This window comes from Cololabis saira, chromosome 13, assembly GCF_033807715.1.
Source record: "Cololabis saira isolate AMF1-May2022 chromosome 13, fColSai1.1, whole genome shotgun sequence".
NCBI classification, from domain to species: Eukaryota; Metazoa; Chordata; class Actinopteri; order Beloniformes; family Belonidae; genus Cololabis; species Cololabis saira.
The window spans coordinates 38,403,581-38,431,568 of NC_084599.1; the positions used below are offsets into that span (position 1 = coordinate 38,403,581).

At 42.4% G+C, this 27,988-nt stretch overlaps 1 protein-coding gene across 1 annotated transcript in view; it reads right to left on the reverse strand.

The window, feature by feature from the left end:
- Positions 1–5,794: 5,794 nt before the first annotated feature.
- The window catches only part of tut4 (terminal uridylyl transferase 4), a 49,800-nt gene continuing 27,606 nt past the window's right edge, over positions 5,795–27,988 (reverse strand). The window contains exons 13-30 of the mRNA XM_061738860.1: positions 27,439–27,956; positions 25,846–25,996; positions 23,756–23,842; positions 22,163–22,266; positions 22,027–22,084; positions 21,831–21,934; positions 20,795–20,884; positions 19,910–20,023; positions 19,529–19,606; positions 18,209–18,386; positions 15,324–15,371; positions 13,860–13,942; positions 13,229–13,344; positions 12,995–13,149; positions 12,534–12,631; positions 10,852–11,386; positions 8,469–8,639; positions 5,795–6,281 (exon numbers count right to left, since the gene is read on the reverse strand). Of these exons, the coding sequence (XP_061594844.1) occupies positions 6,193–6,281; positions 8,469–8,639; positions 10,852–11,386; positions 12,534–12,631; positions 12,995–13,149; positions 13,229–13,344; positions 13,860–13,942; positions 15,324–15,371; positions 18,209–18,386; positions 19,529–19,606; positions 19,910–20,023; positions 20,795–20,884; positions 21,831–21,934; positions 22,027–22,084; positions 22,163–22,266; positions 23,756–23,842; positions 25,846–25,996; positions 27,439–27,956 (2,777 nt within the window). The 3' untranslated portion in view covers positions 5,795–6,192. The remainder of the gene's footprint in view (positions 6,282–8,468; positions 8,640–10,851; positions 11,387–12,533; positions 12,632–12,994; positions 13,150–13,228; positions 13,345–13,859; positions 13,943–15,323; positions 15,372–18,208; positions 18,387–19,528; positions 19,607–19,909; positions 20,024–20,794; positions 20,885–21,830; positions 21,935–22,026; positions 22,085–22,162; positions 22,267–23,755; positions 23,843–25,845; positions 25,997–27,438; positions 27,957–27,988) is intronic.

The following is a 27,988-nucleotide window of genomic DNA, read 5'->3' on the forward strand; positions in this document are numbered from 1 at the left end:
ATTTTTTATTTTTTTTTTAAGGGGCGTTTAAGTTTGTTTAAAACGTGAGCAGATTTCCGTTCGTATGAAACTCAAGCGTCTTTCAGTTTGTATAAAACTCGAGCGCGTTTAAGTCCGTTTAAAAATCGAGCGCGTTTAATTTTGTATAAAACTGAAGCACACATAAATTTGTTTAAAACGCGAGTGCGTTTAAGTTCGCATAAAACGCGTATACTACCCAGGACTAGTGGAGCTCCACCAGGATACCGGTGTTGGTGCTTTTTTTTCCCACCTGCTTTTTTTTCCCGGCTCCCCGTACGTGATGACGTTCCGTTTTGTGATTGGCTTCCGTACGTGATGACGTTTCGTCTTGTGATTGGCTTTTGACCGTACGTGATGACGTTCCGTCTTGTGAAAACTGATGATTAATAAATGTAATAAAGCAAATCGATAATTTAAAATGTCTATTAAGATCAAAATATTTAACTGCTTACTGCTATGCAGCAAGCAAAAGATTGTTTACCCTATACTGTATATAGTAGGCTATTATTGTTCTCAGCTCACTGATGAATCTCCAATGGTCTAATGAAAATAGTCCCTAATAAATATTTTAACTCTAATATTTTTTTTAGCCTATGTCAGTAAGATCACTGATAATTCTGATAATTCCTTGTATATGTTTCTTCTCCCTTTTACCTCCACTATGATCTGCTGCTTCTGACTAAAATACCATCGCGGGGAAAAAATGCACACTTCCGGGGAAAATATTGCAGCCCGATACAATCTGGTACCCACACCGGGTCAACGACTCACGTGATCCTAGACCCGTCTGGCTCCAGCCAGAACCCTGAACGGGTCTCAACCATGGATCTATTATATAACTGGATACCGTGCCAAAAATGGCCGCCCATTCATTTCAATGCATTCTGCTCAGCCAGCGCATGTGCCGAAAAAATTTCTGACTTCCTGGTTTACTTCCTGGTACACGGGCCCATAGAGCATGCGCAGTTGAGTCACCTCCCATGATGCTCTGGGGCAACATCAATGGCACCGACACAGCCGTGACGTCACGCCCAGAAAGAGACTTTTCTTTGACTTTTCTGGCCGTTATAAAACATTTTTGACGGATATAAAGTCCATGACTTAAAAATATAGAATACAAAGATTAGTAAATGCCGGTGATTACAGCTGGAGGTGTCCTGTAAACAGTTTTAGAGGCTTCTCTTTTACTATTGTGGTCTATGGGAAAAAAGCTTTCTGGGCCCCATGGGATTTTTTGTTGCAGTACCGCTGCTGGCCACTGGGAGAAATCGGCACACCTTCTGAGCGCGAGGCTGGGGGGCTGCTCTCAACCCAGAGCGATAAAACCTGGTTCAACCGGAACAGCTGTCACCACTCCTGGAGCCGCCCCCTGGTGGTCGGTGGAGGAACTTCACAGGAAAACGGGATACTGCCGGGATTTTAACCCTAGTGCTCCGTGTCAAAATGACCCAATTCTTCTATCCTTCTTTCCTCCTGCCATGCTCTCTCCTTCCTTCTTCCTTTCCTCTTTTCCTCCTTTTTCTTCATACCTCCCTTTTGTCATTCATTCCTTTATTACCTTATTTGCTTTTCCTTCCTTCTTCCCTCCCTTCCATCTTTTCTCCCTTCCTTACTCCCCTTCCTACTTCCTTCCTTCTTTTCTCCTTTCCTTCCATCTTTTCTCCCTTTCCTACTTCCTTCCTTCCTTCTTTTCTCCTTTCCTTCCATCTTTTCTCCCTTTCCTACTTCCTTCCTTCTTTCCCTTTTTCTCCTCCCTCCCTTCCATCTTTTCTCCCTTCCTTCCTTACTTCCTTCTCTTCTCCCTTCTCCCTCCCTTGACCCAAAGACAGCACAAGTGTTAAATGTTGCCCCTGGTGGTTAATCAGAGAACTGCAGCTCTAACTGCAGAGACTGCGAGGTGGCGTGGTGAGCTCTTCTTAACCTCCCCCAGACAGGATTTCACGGCGGCTCCAGACGGGCCTTTGAAGAACCTCGTGGCCGTAAACGGCTCCTGGCCCTCGTTTGATCGTAAAGACGCCTCCACCTTCACCGTGGCGGCAGCAGCAGGACGTGGAGGGACTGACAACGGCGTGGAGGCCGAGCGGCGTCTCCACGGCTATCAGGAGTGTTTAATAACCAACTCCTGCGAACCAAACGGGGGGAGGCCGGTCTGGCGGCGAGCCCGTCCCGCTCGGCTCGGGGAAGATTAGAGGCCGCAGGACTTACAGGCTCAGGTTCCTCCTGCAGGTAGAAAGTAATTACTGTAATTAGGAGCTGGGCAGCATCTCCACTCAAGCCTCTTATCAGAGCTGCGTCCTTATCGGGGAATTTAATTAGAAAAATCTCTCCGCTTAATGATTCAGTGAAGTTCCCGTTAACTGGAGCCAGGCGACTCCCTCGCCGATTGTGGTCCGGAAGTTTATTAGCCGGCTGAGGGAAGATGTACGAGATGAACTCTCTCAAGTTCTTAAAGCGGAGTTACAGAGTTACAGAGTTCTGGTTCAGGACGGGTTCGTCCTGGTCGTCGTGCATGAACTTCAGGGATGGAAAACCATGACTAGGCTGCATTGAAACCTCTGAGGATCAGCGCCGCTGACGTTCAGGTTCATCTGCCGACCCAGAAATACTGAAAGTTTAAAACCCAAACTGCATCTCGTTTAGGTGCTGAAGAAGTTCATAAACTACAGCTCCGTTCACAGCAGCTGGATTTTAAAGTCAGATAGCTTCCTTCCAAGAGGATACAAACACTGATCCAAGACGAGACGACAAACCTCAAACGTAGTCTGTTTTTAATTGGCGCTGATTAAAACAAAGAAAAGAGGAGGTATTTTTGGTTTTAATGTTGAAAGTTGATTTGTTGAAGGAGTGGAAGCAGAGATCTGTGTCTTCTTAATGTTTTAGTTCCAGTTTCCTCCACTAATATCAAACCCAGTGTCTCAGAGGCGTCCTGTGCGACAGCGCCCTCTAGCGGCGGCCGCGGCTCTGTCCGTGACGGAGGATAAACTCACCTGTTCTTCAGGTCCAAATGTGACGGAGGATAAACTCACCTGTTCTTCAGGTCCAGATGTGACGGACGTTCGGCTGCTGGTCCGGTTCCTGACCGGTTCCTTTCAGTGTCCAGTTTGCATCTTCTCTGTTCGTGCCTGCACTTCCTCCCGCAGTTCAAACAAGAACGCGTATCCGCTCGTATAAAACTCAAGCGCGTTTAAGTTCGTACAAAATGCGAGTGCGTTTAAGTTCGTACAAAAAACAAGCGTGTTTCCGTTATTATAAAACGCAAGCGCATTTCCATTTTCTATAAAACACGAACATGAAACACGAGCGCGTTTAAGTTTGTATAAAAAACCTGAGCGCGTTTAAGTTTGTATAAATACGCGAGTGCGTTTCCGTTTCTATAAAACACGAGCGGATTTCAGTTATTATAAAACGTGAGCGCGTTTCTGTTTCTATAAAACGCAAACATGTTTCCGTTAGTATAGAATGCAACGCGTTTAAAGGAGCATGAGGCAGGATTGAGGCAGGATTTATGAAAAAAATTTGTATACGTTTTAAGTTTTCTAGTAATAATGTCATAATGTGATGAAGCGTTCCAAACCAAAAAGAATGTTTCCTCTAATGTATCTCTCCGTTGCCTTGAACAGGCTGTGTGCTGCAAAATGTGCTGCAATTCGGGGGCCGAATTTCCCGCGCTGTCCTGCAGATGTGACGTCACATGACGCTGCATGTGCGTTCTCCCCGTTCTCCCGTGCCGGCTTCACTGTTGGCTGCAGTACCCCCGACGGCCGTCGTGGTGAAGGGTGGCGCTAGAGAGTCTCATTTCTTAAAAGGAGCCTCAAGCTCCTTTAAGTTCGTATATAAAGCGAGCACGTTTAAGTTTGTATAAAACACAAACGTGCTTAAGTTCGTACAAAACACAAGCTTGTTTCCGTTCGTATAAAACGATACTGCGTTTCCGCTCGTAAGGCCGCGTTCAGACTGCCAGCCAATATCCGATTTTTAGCCCATCCAGATTGAAACTGGATGACTCTTTTGAAGTCTGAACAGTCCCAAACCGCATGAGATCCGATTTTTGCAAACCAGATGGAAACCACCTCCGGGAGGTAGTTTCATATCCGATCATTATCGCATTTGGGCAGATGCGTCTCAGTCTGAACAGCTCCAAACACTCAGATCGGTTTTGACTGTCCGTGACGTCACTCTACGCGACGCCAGACCAGACCCGTGCGCCAAACCACCCGCCCATTTCCAGTTGTGGAGCTACGTTACAGGTATGGCTGTTCGATTAATCGATTTTAAATCGTAATCGCGATTATGTAATTAGAACGATGTTAAAACGTGAAAATCGTAAAATCGATTTTTCACTTTTTTTTTTACCTTGTCTGCACACATATTAATGGTTGATACCATATTAATGATTGATGGCAATACCTCTCAATACCTGCAACAAGTGCCCCATCGGAGAGGCTCTTTAGTGTAGGAGGGGGCGTTGTAACCATGGTGATATACTAACATGCCACCGGGCATCCCTCAAGCCAGATACGGTAGACCGGCTCGTGTTCCTTGCAAAAAACTTGCAAATGTGAATAGCAAATGTAATGACTGACATTACACACCTCTACCTCCTTCATGGGTTGCATTATTATTTAGCATGCAAAGACCCAGTTTAGTTTAATTAGAAAATGTCTTGTTTTATTTAATTGGAAATATAACTTACTGTATGTTTGCAAGTGCTGATTTGCTGATTTTTTTTTCAGAGATAAAACTTTATATTTTATTATATTTTTTCAAACTTTTTTTCAACTTATTTTACAGAGCTTTGCACTTTATTCATTAATTTTTGGTTTAATAAGAGCAAAGTTTGCACTTAAAGCCCAATGGGGCAAATGTTCAATAAAAAAAACAGCATATTTGAAATAATTTCTTTGCCTTTTGTCAATTCACAAAATAATCGTAATCGAAAATCGGATTTTCAGAGAAAAAAATCGAGATTTTATTTTTGGGCAAAATTGAACAGCCCTAGTTACAGGTATGGAGCAGTCGGAAGATGCTGAAAACAGCAGTCCTTGGACAGAGGAAGAAACAAAATGCCTCATTAATCTGTGGTGAGCTGGCTCCATCTTATTGTTTTTGTTGTCGCAATTACATGACTTCACACAATACACGTGCTGGGTGTCGCCTCCGCTCCGACGTCGTTGCTACGGCAACCCGTCAGATCAGTCAATGTGTGGCGCAGTCTGAACAGAGCCAGATCTGATTTGGACACTTGCTAAAAACAGTGTGGACAGTCAGCCCTGAAAATCGGATATGAGAAGGAATCAGATATGAATCAGATTTGCCTGCAGTCTGAACGCGGCCTAAGAAATGCGAGCGTGTTTTAGTTCGTAATAAAACACGAGTGCGTTTTGTTCGTATAAAACGCAAGCGTGTTTTTACGTCCGTATGAAACGCGAGTGCGTTTCCATTCGTACACAACACGAGCGTGTTTCCAGTCGTATAAAACACGAGCGCTTTTCCGCTCGTATACAACGCAAGCGCGTTTTGTTTCTATAAAACACAGGCGCGTTTTGTTCGTATAAAATGCAAGCGTGTTTAAGTTCCTATAAAACACGAGCGCGTTTCCGAGTTTTGTGCGGCTGATGCGTCTTGAACACATTCCTTCAGGTGAGTCAGATGTTTTTCCTCCTGGTAACAATCCTGATAAATCACTCCCGTCCATTTTCTCATAAATGTTGATGTTTGTGTTGAAACAGAAAAACTTTTACACACATTGAACACACTTTTCAGTTTTTCTCCTTTTTTGTGACTTTTTTATTCAAACATTTTGTCCCTTTGTTCTCTCTACCTGCGTTTGGCACTACAGACACGTTAGATCGTTGTTTTTCACCATCTATTCAAAGCCTTCATCTTGCAACGAGCAAAGTATGAATACAGCTAATAAAAATAAAGGTTTACATTTTTCCTCCTTACTTTACACATAAAATAAAAACACTTTTTTGGACCCCCTCAAAAATGGGGGTATTAAAATATTTGACATTTGTATCACAAATCAATGCAATGAAACAAAAAAATAAAACATAAAAACTGTACAAAAATGATAAAATTCATTTTAAAAATGTTGTGATCTGGAGATGCGGAGTACATGATGCTGTGTTCTATCACTGACCGTAAACCTAATTAAAAACTGCTGCCGCCTCATTTCTTCTGCTGGATGAAGTTCAGGTTGACGGGGTGCCGGACGTGTGGGAGCAGCGGGAAGTTTGGGTTGGGATGAACCACGGACCCTTTGGAGACAGAAGAGAGACCAGGGTCAGTCCCGCTGGACAGCTGTGACTGCAGATGTTTAACCCTTTATGACCTAATATAGAACAAGTCTAAGCATATTTTTACATTTCTGCATGCTATACTATTTATGGAGTATTTTTATTTGCTATGCATCAAAACAACCCATATAAATCAATCTTTAATAACCTGGATGTTACAAGTCCATATTAACTAAATAAATTGCTAAAAAGTGCAAATAACTACCGAAAAATAGTTTTTTAATTTTACACATATTTTTCTAAATACAGAAATCCCATAGCTAGAAAAAAGTAACAGAAGCCTTTCAAACCACGGAAAATGTATTTGGAATTAATTCATACTTCAGTTTTTGAGATACAGTAATCCCTCGCTATAACGCGGTTCACTTTTCTGCTGCTTCGCGGATTTGCATTGTGCATCGTGTTCTGCATTTTTTTTTTATTTCGGTCCATTTGGATACAACATAATACAACATAAAAAAAAAAGGTCCAATATTTTAAGTGGCACCGAAAAGGTATAGGTTGAAGCCAAGGCTTATTATGCCTACCCTTTTATGAACCTCGACTCAGGAGGTTTTATACAAAACAAAACTAATAATTTGGGTTCAAACATTGAAAAAGAATGGATATATTGGACAAGTAACAGAGGTATCTAGACAAGAAGCAAAGACAAAAAAAAAAACAAAGATGAAAACAAAACAAAAAACATACTATAAATTACAAGGAGTGATAAATTAAGTGGTTCTTGGCTAGAGACTGTACATAGCGGAGAGCAGAGGTTAAGAGTAGGGTGTGTAAAAAAAAAAAATAATAATTTTAACATACCAAGTGGCTTACAGGAACCTGGTATGATGTGGTGCTGCTTCACCACACTCCTCGGCTAAACGGCCGCGGAGAGCGGTCATGCAAAACACTTGCTTCAATTTGCTACTATCATGGTATTTATTATAATATTATCATATCAATGTTTTATATTTAATTAATATTTTATTTTTGAACTTTTTTTTGAATTTGGTTACAGTAGTGCATAGTTTCAGTTCATTTTCATATTCTGATTGGCTAAACAGTCTCCCCGCTTCTTCACTTCCTGTGTCAATAACGTTGGTCGCTTAGCAACGATGCTGAGAACGGCCAATGAGCTTCAGCAGCAGCTCAAGAACGGGACCTTTGATGAATCGTTCATTACAGTCTCAGATATAATCCATGGTGGCATGTCGGTTTATAAGAATCTTTTTGCCCAGAAGAAAAAAGAGCGACAACAACGACCCATAACTATGTTCTTCTCTGGAAAAAACACACCTGCACCGCAGCTTTAGGAGAAAAAGGCGCTACAGAGCGAGTCAGGATGCAGCAGCATCAGAAGAGCAGTGAAATACGCGCCAGTCACAATTTGCCCTGCTGTACTTATTGTATTTTTTTTCATAATCACTTTTCATTTTCTCTCGTTCAAATCCAGTCACTCAGGTTGCGGTGGGTCGGTGCTGATCTCCACAATTTGAAGCCTTGTATAATAATTGTAAAAAAAAATAAAAGGTTGCTACTTTGCGGATTTCACTTATCACGGGTTCTTTTTTTTAAACGTAACCCCCGCGAAAAACCAGGGATTACTGTCCCTAATGATTACTATCATTTTATACATTGCATCTTCATCCGGCGGTGAAATCAGCTCCAAAGCTTCGCTGAAGGTAAACCATTTTGTGCGCACAGACTTTGGTGGATCCATAATATGTGTGTGTGTGGGCTGTTGCTGAGTAATCTTTTGTGAAAATCTCTGATAAAAAGCACGAACAAGACCCGACTGCTGATTTGACGTCACCTCCCTTTTTGCGGGAAGTGGCGTGAAAAAATCCAACCTGACGACATCAGTGATGATGTACGTGTCGACGTACGTCAACGTAGGACGAGCTGTGAACACGTACCGGATCAAGAAATAAACCGCAATGACAATTATGAAGATTTTCGCAGTTTCACTGGATTATTATCTGATTTTTCCAAATGATTTAATGGATTAAAACTCTGGGACTCTAAATGCAGGATATGGAAGTGAAAATGATTATTGCTCTGTTTTATTTGGTTGTAATTGTACATTTTAAATATCGATATGCAAGCAGGAGCGCCGGCGCTCCAGGCGGTCTTTAAAGGGTTAAACTGCAGCGCGTCTGGTCTGACCTGGAGCCATGAAGGGTTTCCCCGGCTGGAAGCCTCCGTTTCCCTGCTGGAGGAAGTTCTGGGGCATCCTGTAGGGCCAGGGCGGGGAGAGGCCGTACTGGGGGGTCTTACTGGGCTCCCACATCCAGGGGCCCTGGCTCAGGCCCGCGGGCTGGGCTGGGTGGCCCGAGTCTGGAAACAGAAACAGATATTACCTCCCTGGGTTCAGGTGAACAGCTGCTGCATGGGTTTAAAGGTCAACATCGGCTGTGAGAGTACAGTCCTGCAATCGTTCGTACCCTCTCCAAACCCGCCGGCTTTTCTTCTTCAGTGGATTAAAAAAGAGATAACCATATGATCGTATTATTACTCAAAGAAAACTACCAATGATTCTGACTCTTATGGTCGAGATTTCGTAATAATGAAGCCAAAACCAGAACAATGTGGGCAATACCAAGTACCACAAATCAGGAAGGGTAGATCCTCCAGAACCAGATGTTTCCCTCGGCAGCAGGTGTTTCCATCGACAGTACCGTATTGGCCTGAATATAAGACGGTGTTTTTTGCATTGAAATAAGACTGAAAAAGTGGGGGTCGTCTTACATTCGGGGTCTAGACGTTATACCCATTCACAACGCTAGATGGCGCCAAATATCTATAAAGCCAATGCTGAACTTAACTCCCCAGGCCAAAGCCAACCCGTCACGAAGAAGAAAAATAAAAAGAGCGGTAGCACGAAAAAGAAAAATTAAAGAAATAGCGTTAAGAAAGAAAAGAGAAGAAAATAAGAGAAAAGAAAACAGAAAATGGATGAATGTAACGACAATCTGGAGAAAAGTGGGTTGAATATCGGCCAGGTTAAACGGCAGCTGAGAAGTTATGATGCAAACTTCAAGATGATTATTTGAATGAGGCAAAATAACATGATTTTTTTAGTTTAATCATTTGTTTCAGATGTACTGTAATTATTTTCTGTATAAAAATGGAATTTGGTGTTCAAAAAGTCTTTTTTTCAAACTTGAGTCTTGAAAAAGAGGGGGTCGTCTTATATTCGGGCCAATACGGTCTTTCAGCACCAGATGTTTCCTTAATAAGCAGATGTTTCCTAGAGGGGTACTTGGTATTGCCCGCATGTCATTTTATCTTTAGCTTCTTTTTCTGTTAAATCAACGGCATGTTGAAGAAAAACAGATTTTTGCAACAACAACAAATAAAACAACAACAAACCGGCAGGGTAAAGGAGGGGGCACTAACGTTTGCATGTTGTAAAGCTGGACCTCTATGGAGCCAAATCAAGGCCAAAAGTTTTGCTAATTTGAAAATAAAATTTGAACCTGAAAATAATTTTTTAGTTTCAATTTTTTTTTCCAGTATCAGATCTTTTTTTCAGTTTCACATGTTTTTTTTTTTTCAGTTTCACATGTTTTTTTTCAGTTTCAGATCTTTTTTCTTCAGTTTCACATGTTTTTTTTCTTCAGTTTCACATGTTTTTTTTCTTCAGTTTCACATGTTTTTTTTTCAGTTTCACATGTTTTTTTTTTCCAGTTTCACATGTTTTTTTTTCAGTTTAAGATATTTTTTTTCAGTTTCACATGTTTTTTTTTTCAGTTTCACATGTTTTTTTCAGTTTAAGATATTTTTTTTCAGTTTCACATGTTTTTTTTTCAGTTTCACATGTTTTTTTTTCAGTTTCAGATCTTTTTTCTTCAGTTTCACATGTTTTTTTTCTTCAGTTTCACATGTTTTTTTTTCAGTTTCACATGTTTTTTTTCAGTTTCACATGTTTTTTTTCAGTTTCACATGTTTTTTTCAGTTTAAGATATTTTTTTTCAGTTTCACATGTTTTTTTTCAGTTTCACATGGTTTTCTTTCAGTTTCACATGTTTTTTTTCAGTTTCACATGTTTTTTTTTTCAGTTTCACATGTTTTTTTTCAGTTTCAGATCTTTTTTTTTCAGTTTCACATGTTTTTTTTCAGTTTCACATGTTTTTTTTCCAGTTTCACATGTTTTTTTTTCAGTTTCACATGTTTTTTTTTCAGTTTCACATGTTTTTTTTTCAGTTTCACATGTTTTTTTTTTCAGTTTCACATGTTTTTTTTTTCAGTTTCAGATCTTTTTTTTTCCAGTTTCAATTTTTTTTTTCAGTTTCAGACTTTGGTTAGTGACACATTTCTGTTTAAAAAGCTATTTTAGACCGTACTTGAAAAGTCTGAAACTGGAAAAAAAAAATTGAAACTGTGAAAAATAATTTTCAGGTTCAAATGTTATTTTCAAATTAGCTAAACTTTTGGCCTTGATTTGGCTCCATACACCTTGAGTAAAGTGAGTTGTGTAAAGGTAAAGTGAGTTGTGTAAAGCTTCAGAAACCCCCGACAGACGCCCCCCACCTTCACCCGTGAGTACCTGACTTGACTAAAGTGCCGTTCCCCATGAGTGAGCCCGCCTGTGCCATGTGGTTGTGCCAGTCGCGGCCGGGCCCCCCGGGGCCCCCGACCCCGCCCAGCTGCCGCCCCGCCGGCTGGGCGAAGATGATGCTGGGGTCGTTGAGGTTCAGGGGGCCGGGGTTTCCCCCCGAGCCCGTGGGGCTGCCGCTCCCCGAGCGCAGGGCGAACTTCAGGCCCGGCGGGGACGGGACGGTGGGGGAGGACGAGCTGAGCACCGGGCCGTGGATGGGCCAGGAGGGGGAGGGCAGGTGCACCGGGTGGTGGGGCTTCCCCTGGGAGGAGGGGAGCAGCCCCAGGGTGCCCAGGGCCCCCGGGTGGAAGGGCCCCGGGTGTGAAGGGGGGAAGCTGAAGAGGGAGAGCTGGACCTGCGGGTGGACGGGCTTCTGGGGGCCCGCCGGGCCGCTCTTGCCCACGGCGGCCTGAGGAGAACCGGAGACCTGGGAGGAGCTGGGGGCGGGCTGGGGGGAGTAGGGCGGAGTCTGCCTGCTGTCCGACTGCAGAGAGAGAGAAAAGACAGGTGAGGACATGTGGGTCTGGAGCAGGGGTCGGCAACCCGCGGCTCTAGAGCCGCATGCGGCTCTTTAGCGCCGCCCTAGTGGCTCCTGGTGCTTTTTCAGAAATGTTTAACCTTTTTTTCTTCTTTTCTTTCTCTTTTTCTTCTTTTTTTTAATCTTTTTTCTTCTTTATTTTCTTCTTTTTTTCCTTTTTTTCTTTTTTCCTTTCTTTTTTAATCTCGACATTTGGCCTTTTTTCTCGACTTTTTTCTCGAAATTGTTCTTCAACATTAATCTCGACATTTCAACTTTTTTCTTGAAATTTTGATTTTTTTCTCAACATTTCGACTTTTTTCTCGACAATTCGACTTTTTTCTCAACATTTCGACTTTTTCCTCGAGATTGTACTTCAACATTTTGACTTTTTTCTCGTCATTTTGACTTTTTTCTCGACATTTTGACTTTTTTCTCGTCATTTTGACTTTTTTCTCGACATTTCGACTTTCTTCTCGTCATTTTGACTTTTTTCTCGACATTTCGACTTTTTTCTCAAAATTTTGACTATTTCCTCAACATTTCAACTTTTTTCTCAGCAATTCGACTTTTTTCTCGACATTTCGACTTTTTTCTCAACATTTCGACTTTTTCCTCGAGATTGTACTTCAACATTAATCTCAACATTTTGACTTTTTCCTCGACATTTCAACTTTTTTCTCAGCAATTCGACTTTTTTCTCGACATTTCGACTTTTTTCTCGAGATTTTGACTTTTTTCTCGAAATTTTGACTATTTCCTTGACATTTCCACTTTTTTCTTGAGATTGTAGTTCAACATTAATCTCGAAATTTCGATTTTTTTCTCGAAATTTTGACTATTTCCTTGACATTTCAACTTTTTTGTTGACATTTCGACTTTTTTCTCAACCTTTCGACTTTTTTCTCGAAATTTAAACTTTTTTCTCAACATTTCAACTTTTTTGTTGACATTGCGCCATTTGCCTTCATTCTAAGGCTTATACAAGACTTTTCATTTTTTGCGGCTCCAGACATATTTGTCTTTTGTGTTTTTGGTCCTCTTTCTACATTTTGGGTTGCCGACCGCTGGTCTAGAACAGAACCAGAAGCTGGTGCTCCGGGCCGGGACTCACACATTCAGACGGCTGGCGGGTCCTGCAGGGCCCGTCTGGGCCAGGCTGGGGGATCGGGATGGACTGGGAGCTCACCATGGACCGCACCATGTGAGGAGCTGGGGGGACAGGAAACACGTTTAATTCAGGTAATACAGCATTTAATGATCACACCGCAGTAACCAATCAATCAATCAATCAATCAATCAATCAATCAACCGTATGTATGAAGCATTCTAACGTGCCATAAGGTGATCAAAGTGGCGTACAAGTGCATGAAAACATATGAAACCAACAGGCTTTTAGTTTCCATTCTGCGCGGAAGAAAGTGAATGGATGGATGATGGATGGATGGAAGAATGCATGAATAAATGGAAGGATGGATGAGGAAGGATGGATGGATGTTCTAGTTTCCAAATCCTGAGACTTGTTAGGATCTAATCTTTTAAATAAATGGACATGAGGAACCGGGGGTTTGAGACCTGGGGCTCCGGCGCTCCTCTTCTTCAGGTTCCGGTACTCGGGACAGTCTCTCCGCACGTGTCCCGCGTCCCCGCAGTGGAAGCAGCGTCTGTCCTTGGGCTCGCGCTCGTCCTCCTTCACGTCCTCGTCTTTGTCGTTCTCCTTCTTCTTCATCCTGCGGAGAACGAGGAGGAGTGAGAACAGGCTAACGGCTACGTGCTACTTCCTGTCCGCGGGGCCGGGCGGCGGACGACCTGCGTCTCTTGGGACAGTCCTTCATGTAGTGTCCGATCTTCCCGCAGATCCGGCAGCAGCGGTCGTTGGGCGCCAGCTCGCCGTCCGTCAGCACCTTCGAGTCGAAGAAGTAATCCTGCGAGAGACGAGAGAGGGATTAGCGTTTAGCGGCGTGAGTATGGAGCTAGAACAGTCTCATAATTTGCAAATGCACACACCGTTTCACAAATGCACAGGACAAAATTCACGCAGTTCAAACAGCAGGTGTATCCGCTCTTTTAATCTGATTGGTTTATGATTAAATCGTCCCCCACGTGGGGTGCGCTCTTATGATTGGCTGAAACAAAGGAAGACATCTGATTGGTTGCAGATCCTTCCGTGTTAAAAAAAAAACGTATTTGTGGATCGAGTCACGTCAGAGGAGTCTCAAAAGTCACACGCAAATGCAGCGCAGCTCACAGACAGAAAACGTTTCTAAATCAGGTTATATTTGTGTGCGTATCAAAAATACATTTGTGTATCTTGTCCTACGCACGTGTGAATTTTTCCGTGCATTTGTTGAAACGGTGTGTGCATTTACGAATTATGAGACTGTTCTAGCTCCATACGCGAGGCGTGAGACGGAGCACGGACGAGGACGAGGACACGTACCACTTCGGTGCCGGGGATGGGGTAGAAGGGCATCCCGAACAGCTTCCTGCCGTTGATGAAGGCCTTCATGATGAAGTTGGTCACTGAAAGAGAAGAAGAGGCAGCAGGTCGGTTCACCTGACACCTTCAAATCTGGACCCAAAAGAACCTATAAACCTGAACCGAGTTTCGGTTTCCACCAAGATCAACCTTCGCTGGACAGATGAGACCATGTCCTCCTAAGGCATCACCTTCTAAAACATGTTCTCCTAAACCAGGGGTCGGCAACCCAAAATGTTGAAAGAGCCATATTGGACCAAAAACACAAAAAACAAATATGTCTGGAGCCGCAAAAAATGAAAAGTCTTGTATAAGCCTTAGAATGAAGGCAACACATGCTGCATGTTTCTACATGTATATTAGTTATAACTGGGTCCTCGGCTGCAAATGTAGCTGCTAATGTCTTTCCACATCTCTTTTTGTTACGCAAATCTATGGAAGAGTATTAGGGCCAGGTAGGAGAAAAATAAAAATAATATTTTAGAGGAGGAAGATTTTTTTTTCATTATGCACTTTGAGAAAAAAGTCGAAATGTTGAGAAAAAAGTCAAAATGTCGAGATTAAAAGGGAAAGGAAAAGGGAAGAAAAAAATTAAAAAAAAATGGAAAAAAAAGAAAGAAAAAAAGAGGAAAAAAAGGGAAAAAAAAAGGTCAAACATTTTTGAAAAAGCTCCAGGAGCCACTAGGGTGGCGCTAAAGAGCCGCGGGTTGCCGACCCCTGTCCTAAGACATGTCCTTCTAAAGCCTGCTTTATGGTTCTGTGTTAAACATACGCTGTAGGGTATGCGGCCACGCGGGAGTCTCTCCGTAGGCTACGCCGTAGCCAGACGCTTACCTCCCAAAAATGTAACTACGCGTCGAGGCGACGCAGACCCAACGCAGACCGAGAGGGCTGTGATTGGTTTGCTTGGTAGCAACACTTTTCCAGTTCCAGACTGTGCCATCCCCGCCAATTTTAAACATCTTGTTGTACACGGACAGAACATTATCAACATGGACCAAGTCAAGGAGCGACTCATTGTGGAAGTCCGTAAAAAAAAACAACAAAGAATCAACTAGAGACGACGATAAACCATTCAAGAAAAGAACGTAACCCCCTAGGGGGGGTACTGCACCGCGGCAAAATGGAGTGACGGAGAAGTCCGGAGGGTTCACGACGGCGTCACAGCAACGGCGTAGGCTCTGCGTTGGTTTGACGCAGAACCTTAAATCAGGCTTAAAACATGACCTAAGACATGTCATCCAAAGACATGTCCTCCTAAGGTTCCTACAGACAAACTGGGGGCATTTTAAAGTGCATAAAAGGACTGGTCGGCGTTTACTGGTCGCTGTCATCTTGTCCCAACTCCGTAACCGACGGCAACACATTTTGCACAAATGATGGAGTGCAGACGATTTAAGTGTTGCAGAAAAACAAAGTACTTACTTTTGCGCGAGACTCCGGCACCCAGATTGTGATTCAAGTCAAAGGGATCTGAGGAGGAAAAGACAGAGTAGCTGTGGTAAAAAATATTGATATGGCAATATATATCGTGATACTTTGCGGGCCGATTCGATATCAATATTCAAAATTTTTATATATTTTTTTTTTTTTTTTTTTTTTTTAAATAATAAATCATGTTTCAGACAGGTTGTATATCTAGTACAACTTTATTGTAACATGGGCTTAAATAATATTGTTAATGTTAATTTCATATTATGTAAACAATATGAAAAAAATACGCAAATATGTTGTAACTTTAACTTGTATAGTTACAATATTATGACTGAAATGTTTATTTTTCATTTGTAGTGAAATTTGTCAGCTTTCATGAAACATTTTGTTAAGCAGCACTGATACGTGTCCATGTTTACATAGAATAAGTGGATCAAATGAGCACTGATTTCCTGCATTAATTTAGTTTTTTAGAATTTTCTGTTAATTTGCAGATGGGAAATGTAACTTTTGTTAAGTGGATTCAGTGCAGCCAATAAATTCTGAATTTCTTTAGTGACACAGATATCGTGATGTATCGTGGATGAAATGTCTTGCAATATATAGATTATCGCAGAATCGCTGTATTGTGATATTATCATTATCGTTGGCAAAATATTGGGATATTATTGTACCTATAAGACATTTAAGTTAAACGTTTAAACCAGGGGTTCTTAACCTTTATGACCTTGGGGCCCAATTTTTTCAGTACAGAGTGGCCCGGGGCCCATTAAATATTAACACTGTATAGCAGGGGTATTCAACTAAAACTTGAATACTATATATATATATATATATATATATATATATATATATATATATATATATATATATATATATATATATATATATAAAAGTACATATTTGCCCATTAACATGTGTAACTTGAATTACACATATTTTTTTTATCTTAAAAATAAAATAGATTTAATTTTATTTTTTAAATGCTATTTTATTTCTCTACCAGCAGTTTGAATTTCCCCTTTTCTTTGTCAATTGTCTCAACACATTTTTATAATAAATGAATATAAACACATCTTAACAATTGAACAGTTTTGCAATTTCTCTTTCTTCCCCTTAATCTTATGCCCCACCTTTCTGTGTCGTTCAGTGAGAGAACTGAGCTTTCTCCTGTCAGGACTTTAAATCTGGGCTGGATGGTGTCAGGTTCTCATGTGAAGATGCTCATTGGTGAGCCTGGAACGATATTTAGTTTTAATCATGTTCATTATGGAGAAAGCTGCCTCACAGCTGTATCTGGACCCAAACATGCATGGCAGGATGTTTTAAGATGGTCAGTTTATTTTTCTGTGACTTCAGTTCAGACTTGAGTGAAAATGTTTGATGAAAAACTTTGTGTTTTGTTTCAGTGGCGTTTCACTTTCGCACTTTGAACGCCACGGTCTCTGAACGTATGAGACACTGGTTTTGTCCCAGTGGGAAGACTGAACCAGGATGAATCTGTCCATTCTGGGTTGAACTTTCCTTTCCACCTGTTACGCTTCTCATCTCTGTATATAGAGTCAAGCTAATTACCGTATTTTGTTGACCATACGGGCGCCGTGTGGAAAGGCGCACCTTCAGTTTTGTGTCATTTCTGGATTTAAACACACACACGGCGTGCTGCCTTACAACACACACAAGCATACAAGTGTGCATATTTAAAAATAGAGCGGGAACAAAACCTATTTTGATTTTACTTTAAGTTATTTACATTAATAAGTTGTCAGGACTGCGCGTGTCGGGTTTCATCCGAGCCTGATCAGCTGCAGCGCGGCCAGAGTCCGCAGCTCTCTGGTCGCGCTGCAGCCGAGTCCCTATCCGATGCTTTTGCAAAAGCTCGAACAGTCCAGTCCAGCAGACACGTCAGCCCACGCATCTACATCTACCATCCTTCAGCAGTAACGACGGAGCCGCCGCCCGAGCGGCACCGACCTCCTCGGCCGCGGGGACGCTTCAGGATAAATGATCACGCCGCGCTCGCTCGCTCTGGGCGCAGACGCAAGTAATCGATCCCTCATCCTGGCGGATCTAAACCTACTCTGTGCAAAATGAAGGATGTACTCTGTAAATACACACCATTTCTCTTACTATTACACGTACAGCTAGCTGAGTGTCTTCTCCTCATTTGGTCGGGAGTTGTTATGCAGTCCCGCGGCCCCCGCGGCCCACACGTACAAAACAGAATTCTTTTCGCGGCCCACTAGATGGCGCTCGCGGCCCAAGTGTGGGCCGCGGCCCTATGGTTAAGAATCACTGGTTTAAATGTTCTTCTTAGTGACTTGAATTATTGGATGTTTTGGAGAAGCCATGGTCCTATGACTACTTAACTATTAGCTAGACGAGCTACCTCAGTGACAAACTAAACAAGCTGTCAAAGATCCTGTTTCGAACACTTTAACTCTCTGTTACAGTAATCATAATACTGCACTTTAATTACTTCAAAGGCTTGTTAACTACAGTTTACACTGTTTCAATAAATTGAACTAATTTTCTCATTACATCTTTGATTCATTTTGTCCAGCTTTTGCAAGCTGTAGATTCAATCAGACACATATAATGTGTAATTTGATGTTTTTAGTTTTCGGTTCAATAAATTCAATCCAAGTAAACAGAATACTCACTAGACGTCACCAAAACCCTCTGTCTCTCTGTCCCCTTTAAATCTTTCAGAAAATTATGCAAATGTATCGGATTACATCGAATCGCGTCAAATCGTATCGTGAGCTGAATATCGTGGTATATATCGTATTGTGAGCTAGTATCATGTATCGTATCGTGAGACCAGTGAGAACAGCAACAAGCTGACAGAGCCAGAACCAGAGGCGGGTCAGTACCTTCGATGGCGATGCACTTGCTGGTCCACTGCTTCTCAAAGGTGGTGAGCCGCTTCCTCTGGCGGATGCTGATGACGTGCTCCTTGAAGTCGAACTCCTCGGTGTAAAACCGCAGGAGCCCCAACCACAGCTCCCCCACCGACTCTGCGTTCGGCCGGCGGTCCGACAGGCGGCGGCGCTGCGCGTGAAGGAGACCGACAACAGAACCTCATTCATTCTTCATCATCATCATCATTCATGCATCAACTGCGACTCTGGAGTAGGTAGGAATGGGCGATATTTTACCGTTCATGATATACCGTCAAAAAAATTCCCCACGGTAAGAATTTGTCATCTCGTGGTAAAAACGATAAATTCCCGTTGATGATGTTTTTGTGTAAAGCTGATTTATGGTTCTGCGTTAAATCGACGCACAACGTACGTGTGAAAGAAAGAAAGAAAGAAAGAAAGAAAGAAAGAAAGAAAGAAAGAAAGAAAGAAAGAAAGAAAGAAAGAAAGAAAGAAAGAAAGAAAGAAAGAAAGAAAGAAAGAAAGAAAGAAAGAAATGAGCAAGAAGAAAGAAAGAAAGGAGCAAAAAGAAAGAAAGAAAGAAAGGAGCAAAAAGAAAGAAAGAAAGAAATGAGAAAGAAAGAAAGAAAGAAAGAAAGAAAGAAAGAAAGAAAGAAAGAAAGGAGCAAAAAGAAAGAAAGGAGCAAAAAGAAAGAAAGGAGCAAAAAGAAAGAAAGAAAGAAAGAAAGAAAGAAAGAAAGAAAGAAAGAAAGAAAGAAAGAAAGAAAGAAAGAAAGAAAGAAAGAAAGAAAGAAAGAAAGAAAGAAAGAAAGAAAGAAAGAAAGAAAGAAAGAAAGAAAGAAAGAAAGAAAGAAAGAAAGAAAGAAAGAAAGAAAGAAAGAAAGAAAGAAAGAAAGAAAGAAAGATAAATTCCCGTTGATGACGTTTTTGTGTAAAACATGGTGGATCTGAGAGCGAGGAGCTTGAGTCATTCCAGTTTTGCAGTACAGGTGTAACTCATTTAATTGGTTTTTATTAATTAAATTTAATTGGTGTAGTTTAGTAGTATTTAGTATTATTTTAGACCAGTGTTTTGGCTCCAAAGACTGAATGTGGTGATAGATTTATAGTTACAAAGGTGGAGTTGAATTGGTATTTTTTTATCGTCATCGGGATAAATGCCAGAAATTATCGTGATAAATCTTTTAGTTCATACCGCCCATCCCTACTCTGGAGTCACTTCAGGCTCCAGGCGGACTCTCCGGGACCAGATCCTAAGAACGACGGGGGTCCGGAGGATTGAAGCGGAGCTGCCCTCGTGGTCCAACTCACCAGATCTTCAAGGTCGCCGAAAAAGAACGCGTTCCAACCATCGACCATCCGCTGAGGGACGGCGTCACCGTCGAAGATCTACAAGAGAGCAGATGCTAGTTTTGAAAATGCAAATGCTAGTTCTGTTTTATTATTGTAGCTGTAGTTTTTTTGTTTTGTTTAAAAAATTTTTTTAATTATTTATTTTTTTTGCATATGACGAGGAGAGAATCTTTGACCGTACTGCTTCCATTATCTATGCCAATTATGACAGTACTATGATCATCTTGTTACCATGAGATTCTTAATAAAAAATTGATCACAAAAAAAAGAGCAGATGCACAGCTTCAACCATGGCTCGGCGTTTGGGGAGCGGCCCGGGTGCCGGCTGGACGGACGTACCTCCTGCAGGACGGGGATGACCGGCGGCTCCCGCTGCTGCAGGAAGTAAAGCACCATCAGGATGTAGGCGTAGGACGAGAGGCTTCCTCTGGAGGCGTCTCCGATGTCGCAGCGCTGCCAGGACCAAAGACACAACACCTGATGAGCTGCGCGTTGATCATAAAGTTGCTTTCGTCAATGAAAATTAAGACTAAATATCATCGTCAACGAACCTTTATTTGCTGAGGAAAACGAGACAAGTTCATGTGACGATAATGATAATTAAATATATAATACAATATCGTAGAGGAATAAAAACCAGACTAAAATATAGATTACAAAATAAAAACTCTGCTAAAATGTGTCTTCATTTTTCGTGACCAAAACGAGACAAGATGAAATGTTATAACAAAGATCCTTAATATCCATTTTTCAAGTTGTTTCCTCTCGTTTAGTCTTTAAACCAGTTTAATCTTTAGATCTTTGGATATACTTTCCTACATAGACGTGGAAAAGAAAACCCAATGTGTCGTCGAAAAAGAAAATAAATAAATATGTTGTAAACTCAAATTAGAGTCTTATGTATCTGGAAAAATGTATTCTTGAGTCTATAAGGTAACAATAATATAATAACAAGATAACCTTGTTTGAATTGTAAAATGGGTTTGGCTAAATACAATCTTTGACTAAAACTAGACTAAAATGGACAATTCTGACTAAAATGAGACTAAAATGCTCAGACTTTTAGTCGACTGAAACTTGACACGACTAAAAGGAGAATGAACGTGACTAAAACTAATACAAACTATATTGATAGCTTGACCCAAAAACTAAACTAAAACAGGCTGATAGAAACAACACTAGTTGATCAGACCCCCCCCGCACGCGCTCGGTTTGCAGACGCACCTTTGCGAAGACCTTCATGGTGTAGCCCAGGAACTGCACGCGCGAGTCCAGCGCCGCGTACGTCGCCAGCATCCGGGTGTTGTGTTGAGCCTGCGGAGGAGATCGCTCGGTTAGTTCACACAGACCCCTTTTACACCAAGCTGGTTCCAGGGCTGGTTCTGGGCTAGAGCCAGACTTAGCGCCAGTTCTTTGGTTTTACACAGCCTAAGCACCGGCTCCTGGCTCTCAAAACTGGTGCTACAGGAGAACCGACTCATTGCTGGGCCAGCTCAAAGAACCAGTTTCGTCGGGGGCTACGTGCTTACGTCGGGGGCTGGGGGCGGGGCTGGGGACGGTGCTCCTGAACAACCAAAGCAGAATAAACACGGAAGAGCGCCGTTTTTAAACAACGGAGCATTGAAGACGGCGGTTAAGCAAGCAGACTCTTTTATTATGACATCAATTTATTTAATAATGGATGTAAAACAGAAGCAGCAGTGGTCTACGGTACATTCCATCAACAGTAACGTTGGCGGGCTCCGTGCCGCCGATGGAGCGAGGACGTGAGGCTGCCGCTCGATCGGCGGGTTCCCGGCCCACGGGGAAGCGTTCCAGCCCTGGGACGCTTGGACGCGAGGCTGCGCTCCATCGGCGGGCTCCGTGCCGCCAATTTTTATTAAATAAATGGATGTCATAATAAAAGAGTCTGCTAACTTAACCGCCGTCTCCAACGCTCGATCCATTTATTTAATAAAAATTCCTGGCCCGCGGGGACGCCTCCCAGCCCGCGGTTCTGGTTCCGCGTTACACCAACGCAGAGCCTACGGCGTATGTTACGTAGGAGGAGAGGAGTTCCTGAGGAGAGGAGCTGCTGTGCCCCGGGGCTGCCGGCTCTCGAGTCAAATTTCTTAACAGGCGTTATTTGGAAAAACGGTTCTTACTTAGAACCAACCGCGAACCGGCTCTAGCACCAGCCCTGGAACCAGCTTGGTGTAAAAGGGGTAAGAGACGGAGTCCAGGGGGCGGGCCTTCAGATGTGGGCGGGGCCTCCACTCACCAGCGTGTTGTAGAGGCTGATGTCTCCCTCCAATCCGCTCTGCCGGTGCTCAAACTTCACGATAGGCACTTTGGCGGTGGTGATGGGCAGGATGTTCCTCAAACCTGCGGCGGCCGGGACACGGGAGACGGTCAGTGACCCCGACCACAGACACGATCAAGCTACGGGAGAAACCAGCAGCTAAACGGCGAGTCACCTGCGTGCTTCTTCAGGATCTTTGCCAGGCCTTCGATGATCTCTTTGCAGTTCAGCTTCTGTTGAGGGATCAGAGGTGGTGAACACGAGGAAAATAACCCTTAACTGCATGAATCACACGCGTCTAGGACGCCCACCTCGGCGGTCTCGTGGCCCTCCAGGGTCATGCAGATGTCAAGGTCGCTGTCACGGAAACCAAAGCCATTTTTAGAGGATCCGAACAGGCAGAGCTGGGCTTTATCTGTGGATGGAAGGCAAAGAACGATGATTATGTAGCAGAAAACACTGATGGGATGAAGAAGCCGACGCCTTTGGACTCCAAAAGGAGAGGAACAGACGGCCCAACTCCGCCAAACGTGTATCCATGACAACGGAAGGTTGTTTACATGACGAAGAGGCCGATAGAGGTTTCCACAGACACTTTCCTACATAGACGTGGAAAAGAAAACCCAATGTGTTGTCGAAAAAGAAAAAGATGGGGAGAAATGCGGAAAAATAAATATGTTGTAAACTCAAATTATAGTCTTCTGTATCTTGAATGAAAGTATTCTTGAGTCTATAAGGTAGGGGTGTAACGATACACTAATCTCATGATACGATACACGATATTGAGGTCACGATAACGATACGATACGATATTATAGCAGTATTTTTTTAACAACCTTGAATGAGGAACATGAAAAAATTAAAAAATTATCTTTTATTTGAAAGACACAAAATACAAAACAATGCTGTGTGTTTGCCCTATTGTTACAGTTTGTAATGCTTTATAACTGTTTAAGTTTTAAAGAGAAAGCCAGGCCAACCATTTTCCACAAACTGAACTAAAAGTAAATGTCAGGTTTGCATTATGCATCTTCAGTTTCAAACAAGTAAAAATATTTAGCCACAAACTGAATAGTTTCTCTCATGTATGACTTGACTTTTTTTTTCTCCAGAAATTTAACAACTAAAATTAAATAAATAAATAAAAGTAAATAAATACATACAATTTTACATCATAAAACAGATTGATTCATGCTCACCTTATAAGTGTAAGAGGAGATTTATTTTTGTTAAGAAAGTTATTTTGGTAATTCAGGGTTCATTATTTTATAGATATATTCTTTATATTCTGATGTAAATCAGGGACTATAATGACACTAGTCAGTTTATCTGTAGTGATTAGTCTGTTTTAGATTGGGCGGAGTGATACGCCACAGTACGGCACTAGCTGCTGTGTTGATGTTCTAAAATCCTACACTGTTGAGGGACAGTAAAGTACACTGGAACTCAGCAGAAGTTTCCCCGTGTTTATCCTACTCATGACCCAAAAAAGTTTTAATTTAATAAGGTAAGGCTTAACTCTACACCAGCCTTACATAAGTAAAAGTTCAGAGCGGAGGAAGATTTTGGTCCGCGGGTCGAGGCGCCGTCAGCTGCGCGTTTCTAGTCAACACAATAGATTAATATTAATAACCCAATATCACGATACAGGTTGTCACCTCCACGACATGTTTCGTGACGTTTTTTGTATCGCGAAATTTCGTGGCACGATATATTGTTACACCCCTACTATAAGGTAACAATAATATAATATAATATAATATAGTATGAACGTGACTAAAACTAATAAAACATAAAATGATAGCTTGACCCAAAGACTAGACTAAAACTAGAATTGAAACAGGCTGCTAAAAACAACACGATAAAAGATCAAACCAGTTCCTCTGCAGCAGCTGAACTCTCACCGTTGAACTCCTTCCTGATGAATCTCTCCAGGCCGACGAGGATCTGCTCCCTCTTCTGCTGCTCCAAGTGCGAAGGCGACAACTCGTCTGCAAACCAACAAACAAACACAAACTTAGTTGCGATTAAAGAATAAACGGCCTCAGATCTACCGGAGCGACAGTCACAGCGAGTCTGGTTTGATAGAGCTGCTGATTGTTCGACATAAAAGTGATGTTCCCAAACTGGCGGAGAGACGTGGTCTCGCCAACGTGTCCTGGATCTGGTCCAGGACCGCTGTCCGTCTGGATATGCTGGAAGGAAGCCTCTAAACCTGCTGCAGAGAAGCTGCTGTACTCCTTACTTTTAACTTATAGACACAAGTAACCACAACAGTCCTGACATGTCTCAGTTCAGAAGACCAGTATCAGATCAACAGAAACCATCGATGTCCATCCCTGGCAGCGCATCGGTTGTCCGGGTCGACCTCGCTGTTAGTGGCGACGTTGTAACACGTGAGCGCTCGAGTGGATGAAGCCTTGCTGAACGGTGTTCTTCACTTTTGAACAGCTTAAATAGTAGAGCTGGAGGTAAACGATTATTTCTAAAACAATTAATCTGGCGATTATTTTATCTATTTATTAGTCGACTAATCTAAGGAGTAATTGGATGATTATTCTAACAATTATTTTTCTGTTGTTCGATTAATAAAAACTATAATGTATCATATAAATAGAAAAAAAAACTCTTAAAAATTGTTTATTAAAGGCAGTTAATAAAATCATACAAAATAAAAAGAACTGTTTACTCTTACAGTCCAACAAAAATCTCTCCTTTAAAAAATTACTGAATATTTTAAAAATACACTGCCATTTATCCAAATTTGTTAAACATTTTCATATTTGGATAAAACAGGGCACTGTTTCACACGAAGTACATATTTTGATTACATAAAAAAAAGTCTAATCATGAAAGGAACTTTTTCTACGGGGGATGGAACTAAAAAAACAAGTTGTTTTCGGTAGGAACCATTTTCCAGTGACACTTTAGCGTCTGCTAACCAATTAAAAAAGGTTTTTCATGCTAGTAAACGGAGTTATGACCAGAAAACATCAAATAGGAGCTGATGCAGACCATAATTTGATCATGTGACTTCGTTTTATTATCATTATTATGCTGTAGATGTGGCTGTTTTGCTAGTGTGAATCAACTTCAGAAGGTTTTTGGGACTAAAGTTAAAGTATTCACATAGTTTTGATGACTTAGAGCTGTTTTTTGGGTTTTTTTACAGGACTTTGTTGGGCTGTGATGAGGTTGCAGTTTCAGTCCCATCCTGCAGAGTGAGGACTGTTTGTTTTGGGTGACTACCGTATTGTCCCGAATATAAGACGACCCTGATTATAAGACGACCCCCTCTTTTTCAAGACTCAAGTTTGAAAAAAGACTTTTTGAACACCAAATTACATTTTTTTATACAGAAAATAATTACGGTACATCTGAAACAAATGATTATAATATATTGGAGAGAAAAAGCATGTTATTTTGCCTCATTCAAATCATCATCTTGAAGTTTGCATCATAACTTCTCCTCAGCTGCCAGTTAACCTGCCGATCTTCCACCCACTTTTCTCCAGATTGTCGCTACGTTTTTCCATTTTCTGTTATCTCTTCTCTTATTTTCTTCTCTTTTCTTTCTTACCGCTATTTTTTATTTTTCTTCTTCGTGCTACCAGCTATTTTTATTTTTCTTCTTCGTGACAGGGGTTCGCTTTGGCCTGGGGAGTTAAGTTCAGCATTCGCTTTAAAGATATCTGGAGCCATCTAGCGTTGTGAATGGGTATAACGTCTAGACCCCGAATGTGAGACGACCCCCACTTTTTCAGTCTTATTTCAATGCAAAAAACACAGTCTTATATTCAGGCCAATACGGTAACGTGTGCGTGGAGATGTGTCGACAACAAAATATGACGTAGATGATATTTTGAAGCTACCGGCCTCTTTAGTGGAAAACATCTGTTCTAAATGTAGCCTTCATTAAAGTTCATGACATCAGAATCATCTCCAGCTCAAGCGTGGGCGTGGCCACGGCGGTCTGGGGGAGGAGCCTACGTACAGTAGCACAGCTTGCAGAGGCCGTCCAGGATGTCCCGGAAGCGCTCGTTCATCGGAGGCAGAACCGCCAGCTCGATCTTCTTGAAGTCCTCGGGACAGTCGTCCTTCAGGTGACCGTCTCGCTTGCAGATGCTGCACACGACCGTCGGAGGCTGCAACGACAAGAGGACCAAAGTGTTTCCCACCAGAACGAGCAAACGTCTGTCCTGCATGAAAACGTCTCCGGTTCGCGGCCGGTGAGGACACCGGACACCCGTGACGGGTCAAACCAGCAGGACCGGAACCTGGGGAAGCTACTAGAGATGCACCGATCGATCAGCCACCAATCACAATAGGGCCACCTATCAGTTCTGATAGGAGTTCTCAAAATAGTTCAAAGCTGATCCGATGACGTTTACAACAACAAACTGCCGCCGGCTCTTGCATTCCTACATCTCAGACCGAGGTCTCCTAAGGGGGCGTGACAGTCTCTACAAAACATCAACACTGAAACTGGCGTCGCCGGTATGGGAGTTTTACAATGTCCAAAAAGGACAACAAATTTGCAGTTTGCAAGGTGTGCAAAGGAGATGCCCCGAGGAGGAATGTTACAACAGAATTTCAACACAACGAAGCTGATAAGACATTTGAACGTTTCTCACATCAAGGAGTATATTAAGTTGTCAAAGTCGGCCGCTAAGGCAGAGAAAGAAAAGGAGGAGCAGCAACACCACTAACTCAACTGTAACAGAGACCTATAAACAACAGCAACAACAGCAAAAAAAATTACGAACTACATCACAAGGTGATGGATTCATAAGCCTTGATCATCCTTTCTAATACAAGACATCGGGTTTAAACGCCTCGTTAGCTGCTTGGATCCCGGTACACACTGCTGAGTCGTAAATATTTCACTGATGAAATCCCGCCGGATTTAAACCAGACTATATACAGTCACATCCAACCCTTAACCCTCACGCAGGACGACAGTCGTGTCAGTCGCTCCACGAGTAACATCTGGAGTTCTAGTGTGAAGAGTTTCACTCACAAGAGTTTCCTCACACGCGGCGGAGGCTATCGCTAAAGCTTTCACAAAGCTTTCATAATTAATTTTTATTTCAAGATTTAATTCCTTTTTCCACAGGAAAACTAAGGTTTACAGTTTACAACTTGTATCAACTCTAAGAGAATGACATGTCTGCTGTTGTGTGTGTTGGTGTACATGTTGTACATAATTACTGCCACAAGAAAGCTTAAACTAGTAAGCTTCATTTACTTTTTGTAAGTGTCAAAGTCAAAGTCGTCATCTAAGAGTCTCTTGAGTGAAATATTGCACATCAATCTGCAATAAAACAGTCAATTCATGATACTTTCTCATCTCCTCATTTTTAGTAGAGACAACAATATCGAAGAATTTATGGATTTCATGGTGTGATCGGTGATCGGAAATATCGGGATTGGCAGATACTGCTTTCGTTGATCGGCCCTCAAAATCCTGATGGGTGCATCTCTAGAAGTTACTCCCCAAGAACGTCAGCTTGAGCATCAAACTTTGATTTCACTCTCGTGTCGTCAGAGGAAAAATCCATCTTCCCCACGTGAACAAGCTGCTTACCTTCCCACCGGTGAAAATCATCTTATCAAACACGTAGTGCAGGTCGTCTGAGGCGACAGGTCCAGCCGTCTTCCCCCCCTCTTCCTCCTCTTCTTCTTCTTCCTCCTCCTCCTCCTCCTCCTCCTCGTCGCTGTCCAGCAGGCCGTTGGGGGAGGAGGAGGAGGGTTTGTTCCCCTCCCGTATTCCCAGGTTCATGAGTTCAGCATCTAAAGTCTTCCCGTCTTCCCCGTCGCTGTCGGGCTCCTCCTCGTCCTTCGACTCCTGTCGTCCTCCCGGAGTGCCGTGACGTCCCTCATCCTTCCCATCATCCTCCTCTCTGTTCGTGAGCGCATCCTCCGTCATCCCCGGTCCCTTCAGCCCTCGCCCCCCCGTCCTCTTGCGTCTCCGGCGTCCCCCGGCGCCTCTGGTCTGAGGGCAGGCGAAGTATTTGTAGGCGGTTCGGAAACGCTCCTGGATGGACTCGAACACCATCTGGCTGTTCAGGCTCCGCGCCACGTTCCTCTTCAGGGCGAACGGATCTGGAGAAGGAAGAAGAGACGGGTGAACCTCT